General features: G+C 43.1%; 1 protein-coding gene across 2 annotated transcripts in view; it reads left to right on the plus strand.

Moving 5' to 3' along the window:
* The window catches only part of SHROOM3 (shroom family member 3), a 212,177-nt gene extending 205,622 nt beyond the window's left edge, over positions 1-6,555 (plus strand). For both annotated transcript variants that reach the window (XM_078394482.1, XM_073002063.2), the window contains 3 exons: positions 548-701; positions 2,438-2,710; positions 4,913-6,555. In XM_078394482.1, the coding sequence (XP_078250608.1) occupies positions 548-701; positions 2,438-2,710; positions 4,913-5,263 (778 nt within the window). In that variant the 3' untranslated portion in view covers positions 5,264-6,555. The remainder of the gene's footprint in view (positions 1-547; positions 702-2,437; positions 2,711-4,912) is intronic.
* The last annotated feature ends 3,890 nt before the right edge of the window (positions 6,556-10,445 follow it).

Here is a 10,445-nt window from a genome sequence, read left to right on the forward strand (position 1 = left end):
CCCTTCTTTTCTACCCACAGTCAATTTTGAGTGTTTCTTAATACAGTGCTGCCTCGCTTAATGAGGAAATCGCTTAACAAGGAAATCGCTTGACGATTAGGTTTTTGCGATTGCAAAAGTGATTGCAAAACAATGGTTTAAATGGGAAAATCCGCTTCACAATGATCGGTTCCCTGCCTCGGGAACCGATTTTCGCATTACGACGATCTAAAAACAGCTGATCGTTGGGTTTCAAAATGGCTGCCAGGTGTACAAAATGGGCCCCTGCTGTTTTCTAGGACGGATTCCTCGCTTTACAGGCAGCGAAAATGGCCACCTCTATGGAGGATCTTCGCTGGACAGTGAGTTTTCAGCCCATTGGAACGCATTGAAGGGTTTTCAATGCGTTTCAGTGGGCTTTTTTATTTCGCTTAATGAGAATTTCGTTCTACAGCGATTTCGCTGGAGCAGATTATCCTCGTTAAGCGAGGCACCACTGTAAGTGCAATAATCTCAAGCCTGTGTTCCCAGAATTTCTTATATGCATGTATTTTGTGTCGTCCTTTAGGAAAGATGAGAAAGAAACCATCACACCGTTGGTCTCATCATGTCCAGCATATTACAGTGTGTCTGGACCCAAAGCCGAACTCCTGAGCAAACTCAAGGATATGCCCGAGGACGCAGGTGGAGATGCCGAACAGGTGGACCTCAATGAGAAGAAGGTGAGGTTTTCACATGTGCAAGTAGAAAGCCAGCCGAGGCCCGTCCAAAGCATAGTACGTTGTGTGTGAGTCTGAGGTTTTTGAAGCTGCCCTGTACAGCGGAGACAGAAACTGGTACATCTTATCACAAGTACTGATGTATTAGGAATGCCTTTTTTAAATGCTATTTGTGAGTAATGAGTAACCTCACTCTTTAAATGGTTGAATTAATGCATGAGTGAATTAGCTTCTGTGGTTAAGCAGAAGGCTGTTAAGAACACGAGAAGGGTTCTTCTGAATCAAACCAAAATTCTGTTCTAGTTTTTTCTTCAACTGACCAACCAGTGGCTGGTGGAAGGCAGATAAACAGGATGTGAATGCAGTCGCACCTTCCCGCTGCCCAGTGATTTATGCACACATAGTGTCTCCAGTACTGGATGGAGTATGTAGATAGATTATTTCCACTGACTAAAATATGCCAGGACCAGCTTTTCATACATGACAGATTTCCAAAGTTGGTCTACCCTTTTTAAAAAAATCATTTCAGCAGAAAGATGGTCAGTTTCTGTTTAAGAAATATACATTCTTCTGCTTTTCAAACAAAAGTTGTTATACAGCTCCAGTGATTTATTATGATCTCGTCTTTCGGTGTGGGCCAAAAAGAAAGAAAGAAAACTGTCCCATTGCCCTCATGCCATCATATATATTTAAAATCACTCTCTTACATACTAGTTGTAGGTTTTTGCTTCGTCCTTTCTCTTGATTTATGGAGGAGAAAGTGAGAATAGAAACTGCATCAGAGTCACCTTGCCTGCATAGGCAATGGTTCTTCTAATTCTGCAGAATGAAATGTAGCAAATGTAGTATACTGTCTACACATCTTCCTCCCACTCTTTAAATGGACTCTCCTTCTTCCTATGTTGCCAAGTCGCTCTGACTTACGGTGACCCTATGAATGAAGGTTCTTCAAAATGCCCTGTCCTCAACTGCCCTCCTCAGCTCTTGTAAACTAGAGCCTGTGGCTTCCTTGATGGCGTCAACCCGTTTTACCTGCATGCCCAATTACTCGTCTCCAAAATATTGTGTCTACCTTGGTAAAGGCTTGTAGCTGTGAGACAGAATTGCACAAAACGAACCCTTAGTTAGAGCTCAAACAACTCTGAATTAATTATAGCAGTATAACCACCAACGGAACCAAACACTTTCCTGTTGGGTTTATTTGCATACTCAGTACAGTGGTGCCTCGCTAGACGATGATAATCCGTTCCACTGAAATCATTGTTTAGCGAAATCATTGTCTAGCGAAAAGCATTTCCCCATTGGAATGCATTGAAACCTGTTTAAAGCATTCCAGTGGGGATGAATCGTCGTTGTCTAGCGAAGATCGGCCATAGGAAAGTCGCTTTGTGAACCACCGATCAGTTGTTTAAATCGCTGTCTTGCGAAGCATAGGTCCCCAAAACACCTGTTTTGCGTGCACGGAGGAGCTGTCATCTAGCGAAAATCGGTTTGCAAAGCAGGGACCAAACATTATCCAGCGAAATTCCCCCATAGGAATCACTGTTTTGCGAATCACTATAGCGATCGCAAAAAGTCAATGTCTAGTGAAAAAACTGTCATGCGGGGTAACTGTCTAGAGAGGCACCACTATATTTATTTCCTTAAGGGATTCATAAGGAATTTTGGATGAAATGTTAATAAACATGGGCATTGTAGCAGGGAGGCTGATGAATCTCTGCCTGGTTCTGTCCCACCAGGCTGAACTTATCAAGAGCTTGACTACCAAGATGGAAACTCTGAAAGAAGCCAAGGAAAGCCTGATGGCAGATATCAAACTCAACAACGCCTTGGGAGAAGAAGTAGAAGCTTTGATCAGTGGCTTGTGCAAACCAAACGAGTTTGAAAAATACAGAATGTTCATCGGAGACTTGGATAAGTTGGTCAGCCTCTTGCTTTCACTCTCAGGACGCTTGGCCCGGGTGGAGAATGTGCTCAGCAGCCTCAGTGAAGATGCTGATAATCAAGAACGGGTATGTAGATGGAGTAGATGGGAAATCTTAGATTTAACACCATCAGCAACTTTAGCGATAAAACACTTACACGTCCAATTCATAGAGTGTTTTTTTCCCCTCTCTCACTACACCAGTGGTGCAAACAGAATGGGGGTAAATATTCACCTGATCCGGTGCTTCCAAACTAGACCAAAGCATTTCCAGTCTTTTTCTTCCACTGGACAAGATCCCAAGTTTCTGTGCGCATTTCAGATTTTAGTACATATTTTGCAAAAAAAAAAAAAAAAAAAAAAAAAACTTGAAAATGTTTGCATTTTGGATGGAAAAGTTTGTATTTCTTCTAGAACACCTTGCATTTTAGATAAAATATAAACGGTGGTTTGAAAACACAAAATACAAATATTTCATGCAGAAAGCATAGGGTTTGGGAATGATTTGGCTGGGGGGGGAGTACTGCCCTTACTTTCATGTCGGAGAGACAAATTTCTCAGTGCGTGCACATTTTTTATCATGGGCAGAAAATTTGGGAAGTATTCGTTACTAAGTTCTTCACTTTTTTCTAACAAGGCAGTGGAAAACAAAATTCATCAGCTTCTAGTTAAAGCTGTTTGAGAGATGTAGGTATCATTGTACCCTTGCTTGGTTCCCTGTGTAGTTTGTTAGAATAGGCCAATATAGAACTTAAATCTGTTACTGCTGAAAAGAAGCCACTGAAAATTAACAGTATGGAAAATGCAAAACTGAAATTATGCCCTGCTGGACTAAATTCTTTTGATTGTGCAGGTGTGAAAATGGAGGTGATGGTGGACAAATTGAGGAATTAAACGAGAATACTCATTCAGATTCTTGTGGGTGGAAAGGAAATGTTCCCTAGGGGTAGGCAGCACGGCGTAGGAAAGACAGAGTGGTGGGAAATTCAGTTTCTAATCCCCACTGAACCATGAAAATTGCTGGATGACATTAGACTTGCAATTCTCTCCCAAACTAATATACTTTACAGCAGTAGTTCCCATCTTAGATAACCCGGGTATTTTTTGAACTACAGCTCCCATAAACCTTCCCCACTAGCTGTGGTGGCCAAGGTTAATGGGAATTGCAGTCTTAAGAACAGTTGAGTTACCCAAGTTTGGGAATGATTGCCTTACAGAGTTACTGTGAGGATAAAGTGGGAAAGAAGTGAACTAAGAAGACTGCCTTGAAATGAAACAGAAGCACTTAGTCCATGCTTCCCTGTGCTCTCTTTCATATAAACAACATCCTATGCAAGTGACCTTATGGGTGCTTTCAGCTCTGCACTTGCCTCCTTCTATTGAATTGAATGGAGAAACCCTTGCACCTTAGACTTCATGCTGGATATGAAGTGCAATCATGGAGTGATTGTGTTGCAACGCAGCATGTTGTCACGTTGAGGCATACAGTGGTGCCTCGCTTAACGACGATAATCCGTTCCAGGAAAATCACCGTTAAGCGAAAACATTGTAAAGCGAAATTAAAAACCCCATTGAAACACATCGAAACCCGTTCAATGCGTTCCGATGGGGTAAAAACTCACCGTCCAGTGAAGATCCTCCATATGGTGGCCATTTTCGCTGCCTGTATAGTGAGGAATCCGTCCCTAAGCACAGCGGGGAGCCATTTTAAGCACCCCGTGGCCATTTTGAAAACCCGACAGCTGTTTTTGATTTTTGTAAAGCAAAAATCGGTTCCCAAAGCAGGGAACCAATCGTCGCTAAGTGAAATTCTCCCATTTAATTTAGACCATCGTTTTGCGATCGCAAAAATATCATCATAAAGTGGATTTGTCATAATGCGAGACAATTGTTAAGCGAGGCACCACTGTATATTGATTAATAGTTACGTGCCTTCAAGTCATTTCAAACTTCTGGCAACTCTTTCCAGTGTTTTCCAGAAGTGGTTTGCCATTCCGGACTCTCTGAGACTTCACAGGTTGTCCAAAGTTACACAGGTTGCCTTTTCTCCCAGGAGCCACAGTGGAGAATTGAACTCCCCATCTCTGGCTCTGCAGCCAGATCCCTAATTTATTGTGCCAGTTTAATTCACATGATCATCTCAAAATTGGGGGGGGGGGGTAAATCTGTCTCAAAGTCTGATGAAAGTAGGGATGGAGCAAATCAGGGAATGCTGACTGTAGAGGTGTAATGTTGAACCTCTCATTTTCCTTCCTTCCTATCTCTGCATCTCTGGCACGACATGGGACAGAACTCTCTGAACGAGAAGCGGAAGATGCTGGCAGGCCAGCATGACGATGCCTGCGAACTGAAGGAGAACCTGGACCGCCGAGAGCGTGTGGTCTTGGATATTTTGTGCAATTACCTCTCAGAAGAGCAGCTTCAGGACTACCAGCATTTTGTGAAGATGAAATCTGCCCTGCTTATAGAACAGCGTGAGCTGGACGACAAGATCAAACTCGGGCAGGAGCAGCTCAAGTGCCTTCTGGAGAGCCTTCCTACAGACTTCACCCTCCCGAGCAAGAAGGCGGCCGAGCCTCCGGCCTCCACCGGGACCAGCAGTAGCCACAGGCCCCCAACATCTGCAACGTCTTCGCTCTGACCCTTCCAAGATGGGGTTGTGTCAAAACCTTTTTTTCCCCCTTGAATTTATTTAATTAGAGACCACTTTTAACTTTTTTAACCAATGGGCGGTTTAACTTTTTTTTCTTTTTAAAATTAACCTATGGAAAGCGAACAGCAGGAAAAAAAAGGTTTTCTTCCTTCCCCCTGGCGCCTGCCTGGATCGCGTGAGAAAAGACAGGATTCCTGAGATTAAAAAGAGACGCAGAAGAAAGAGGTCAGCCATGGTTTCCGTGAGAGTAGACAAACTGATCCTAAAAGAAACTCAGGCTATGGCCACTGAAGGAATCTTGGGGCCTCTCGGAACCTCGGTGGTCATTTAATAATGAAGGATATACAATAATGAAGCCTTAATTAAAATATTAATGAGATACCTGCTGTCTTGAACACTATCGATATTTATATTTTTTAAAGCTACAAAATAGAATGCTGTAAAGATTTTTGTACATAAACACTAACCAGTTGTTTGATTCTACTTCATGGATGTAGGAAAAAAATGTTTTAAATTTTTTTTTCAATGTTCACACGAGAGGAGACCTCTCTGCCCTTCCCCCCACCAAACCTTAGTCACATATCATAGCTTGGAATTGCTTTCCTGGTACTGAATAAAAGAGTAAGAGGAGAACAGACTTCCAGAAGCTTGTCCACATAGAAATGTTGTGTGCAGCTGCTACTGTTTTGCACAGTAGTCCAGATGTTGGGTGTGGTGGGTGCATTCATGCCAGCAGGAGACCAATGGGGTGGGGGATCCCCAGTCATAGAGTCTCTCTCTCTCTCTCTGTCTCTCTCTCTCTCTCTCTTACACAAACACACAACCATGCACATGGAATCTGTTGGCTTTGCCTCCCTGAGTCACTTGGTGTTCCCACATGGAGCAACATCCTGTGCGCACAGGGGCACCTTTCCCATTTAGCAGGATCCTGTGCAGGTTTGTGAGAAAGGTTTCATCCTGCACCGAGAGGCTTCCTCGCCACTAATAGCATCAAGACAGTCACTGGGTCAAGACCCACAGAATCTACCCCGAAGTGACCTTTCTGTGAAGGCTTTGCACCGTGAAGTACTGTCTTCCGAATCTGTGATGTGGAGGAACCGCCGTTTAAACAAGCACTTGTCTGAAGCCAACAAACTCAGGAGTCCATTGGAAACCGAAGCTAAAGATTGCTCCACTGACTTTTGCGGCCTCTTCCTCTTCCCCCCCTTTTCTCTTGGCCCCAGTGACCGTTGCAGAACAATAAAAACCAGAACGCATGGAACTGCATGCCGCCTGCAAAATGTTTGAATGACTTCTTGAGGTGGTTCTTTGAATGTCTCTATTTATAGATTGCTTTTTTTTTAAAAAAAAGTCCTCAACTTTTATTGTTTCTTTGAAACACAGCAGTGTGTTGTTTTGCCGTTCCTATGGGAGGTGACCATCCTCAAAGCGTATCCTTGGCCAAACCCAAGATAACCAAGTAACAAAGTTACACAACTTGAGTGAAGTATACTGTACCAAGTTAATTGATTTACCTCTCAAACTTTTAATTAGAGATCGTCTTCCTTTTCCCGGCATAGATAAAACAGGATTCTGCTCTCATGTGTTTTGCCTAAGATCTTTAAAACATTTCCATAATTTGAGAGAGCGAAACAGTTTCCTGTTTTCTGATTTCTCTTGGTGGGTTAGTGTAGATCTCCTAAGACCTTGGTTGTTACTAGATGGGCGCAGAGCTGCGTCAGTGGATACATTACAAATATGTGGCTGTTATTTGCATGAGCAAATCCTCAGGTATGGGCTATTTAACCTTTCCTCTTCCCCCCTCCCCATCATTTTTCTCCACAGTCAACATTCTTTGTTTCTCTTAGCAACAGGGCTCCCCAGCAGACGTCTTCGCCCCTAATGAACATTATACGAGGAAATACAAGGTCTGTAACTTTGCATTTCCTTCGTAATGTTCAAAATTAAATTCCAAGAAAATGGGATCTATTTGAATAGCACTTGTTCTGATGAGCTTCATTGTTATAGCACATAATAATTCTTGCAATACACTAGGACAAGCAGTCAGGCAAACAGATGGGATTCTGCGTATAGGGGGAAAATACAGGCCAGTTTCTTCAACATCATGGCCACTTAGCCCACGGATGGGCAATAGAACCACAGGTGTAGACGGAGGTGTCTTAGAAATGCTAAAGATACAGGTGCAGCTGCAGGCATGTTCAGCTGGGACTTGAAACACCAGAAAGGGGGGGGGGTTCATGTATGAGTTCTCGCCCTCGACAACACAGCGAACCCGCAGTATCAACCGGACTCCAATCCAAGACTAATTCCCTAGCAAAATGTGTTAAGTTTATCCTCCCTACCAGTGGCATGTGGGTATGTACAGGCTCAGAGCATCTGCTATTTGTGGGAGAGCTCCCTGCTCTTGAATCCTAACCCCCTGGGAGGAATTAGGGCCACCTCCATTGGTGGCATTTTATTTTAATCTATGCAAAAAGTATTCCTTCCAGCAATTACAGAGGGACTAGATTTGTTCAGGGAGATTAGATGGCAGCAATTTTGCTATCTGGAAGCCCAGACACTTAAGTCCAAGGATCTCTTGTCAAGCCAGGGAAAGACTGCTCAGAGGAAACTATTCATTTATTCGTGAAGGCTTTCATGGCCGGGATCTAATGGTTGTTGTGGGTTTTTCGGGCTCTATGGTCGTATTCTGAAGGTGGTTCTTCCTAACGTTTCGCCAGTCTCTGTGGCCAGCATCTTCAGAGGACAGCACTTAAGGAACAACCTTCAGAACACGGCCAAAGAGCCCAAAAAACCCACAACAACCAAACTATTCATTCTTTTCCTTTCTTCTTCTTCTTCTTTTTTTTAAAGAAACAAGAAAGAGAACAGATACCCAACCTAAAATGCACCCCTTAGTACTAAGCCAACTTTGATTCTTGCTGGACACAGCAGAATCGGTTCAAAACTCACACTTGATATTTCAGCCCTCACTGTTGTGCTTAGATTTGGTATCAAACGTATCTCCAACATGTATGCTTTGGGTGATTTTAAGTTTCAGTTTTCAGCAGGTTCTATACAATGGCCTCTTGGTGGTTTGGGGTTGCTTGTGTGGGATGCTTAATGTGTTATCCTTGGGAAAACTTTGGATCAGGTTTCACGTGGACTGGGAATGGAGAATGTGTGGCTTTCCAGATGTTGTTGGACTACAGATTCCAGTTCTTGCCAGCATAGCCAGTGGTGAAGGATGAGAGGAACTGCAAGTTAGCCATGAGAGGAAAGCACATGTTCCCCCTTCTCTGCCTTAAGAGTTTATTAAGCCCTCCCATTGGGTTTATAGTAATGATACTGGCTCACATACTGGCTCCTCAGCAGAAGTTGGAAACCCACTCACCCACTTTTTTGGGCCACAGCTCTAAAGAATCTCCTGGACAGCCTGGACACTGGCTGTTACCAAGGGGATTTTGGGACTTGCAGTCCTCAAAAGTAACTTTTCCAAATCACCTCTCCTAAAACAAGAATCTGCTCCTTAGGAAAGCGTCTCGAAGATTAATTAGCATGTGTTCGTGCAGACTGCACTTATTTTATGAAGAATACATTTCCTTATTTAGTGATCTGCACCGTAGTCCATCAAAGCTCAAAACCTTTTGATAAACCTTCCAGTGAGGGGGAAAAAAATACATTTTTTAAAAAAAGAACGCCTCCAGATAAGCTAGGTTCTGACCGTTATTCTACGTTCTGTTTCTTTATTGTTTATTCTAAATGACATCCTTCAATGCTTGTTTGTGCTGACAATAACTTGACAGCATTGAAACTTTATAGAAAATTGTGAGTTACTTATTATGGGAAAACAGAGGACATGTCACCGTTGTTATTGTTTAGTTGTTTTGTAGTGCCCGACTCTTAGTGACCCCGTGGACCAGAGCATGCCAGGCCCTCCTGTCTTCCACTGCCTCCTGGAGTTTGTTCAAATTCATGTTGGTTGCTTTGATGACACTGTCCAACCATCTCATCCTCTGTCGTCCCCTTCTCTTGCCTTCATACTTTCCCAACATCAGGGTCTTTTTCAGGGAGTCTTCTCTTCTCATGAGATGGCCAAAGGATTGGAGCCTCAGCTTCAGGATATGTCCTTCCAGTGAGCACTCCGGATTGATTTCCACTGGAAGATCGAGGTCTAAATGGACAATCCTGAGTGGAATCATCAATAGCTCAACTGATTTTTTTTTCCAAAATAGAAGCAGCATCTGGAGAGATTTGCATGATTAGTGTGAATGCAATCCATACAGTACTTAGCTCCTTCGTGGTACCTCTCAACACCACCGCCTTTTCTGTTGATTGAAATGCGTCAGAGAACGCTGATGAGTATGTTTTGAGTTTAACCTCGTTGAGGGGGAAAAAATCATGGCAGGTCTGGTCAACTTTGCAGGCTAGTCCAAAATAATTATCAGCCCATTAAAATGTGTTTTTGCCTTGTTTTCCTTCATAACTTCCTTGGTAAGTTTGAGGTTCATGGGTAGCTTTAAAAAGGAAGGAAGAAAAAGAAAAACCTCAACTTAATCGAATTTGGAAAAGTTTCATAAGCTGGGGATAATTTTCACATGTCCCAAGCAAATAAGGAAGAATGACTGTTGACCAATAATTGTGGAATGTATTTTTGTTGGCCTTCAAATACATGTGCCCGTATTCTGGCTGGCAGGAGTGCCTGAGTTTGGGTTGGGGGGGATGAGTGGAAGACTGCATTATACCTATGCTACATGGATTGTTTGGTTGGTTAAAGGAATTGATTTGCTTTTGCACTGTTTCATCTTAAGATTGTCCTCTTTCAGGGAGTTCTGTTTTATGAATGATCAGCCTTGGAACGGAGGGTGGCGATGTGTACCTGGAAACAATTAAAGCTTAACAGTTCTCTCCACTGTTCTTTCTTCCTGCCATGAGTATGACTTTTCATTCCTTGATCTTCAGAGATCCATTTGCGTTCCTGCAACGGCAGTGGGAGTGTATTGACATCCAAGATCTTCCCCTGCTACGTACTGGATTCCCTTACAAAGCAAAATTAGAACTTGGAAAAAAAGTTACTTTTTTGGGTTATGGCTCAATCCACCTACCCCAGCTTGGTCATGCTGACAGTGGGTGGTCTGTGAGATGTAGGCCAAAAGGGAACTGTTCTGAGCTGACCACAGGTGGGATCGCA

Source organism: Pogona vitticeps, chromosome 5 (assembly GCF_051106095.1).
Source record: "Pogona vitticeps strain Pit_001003342236 chromosome 5, PviZW2.1, whole genome shotgun sequence".
In the NCBI taxonomy this organism is placed as follows: domain Eukaryota; kingdom Metazoa; phylum Chordata; class Lepidosauria; order Squamata; family Agamidae; genus Pogona; species Pogona vitticeps.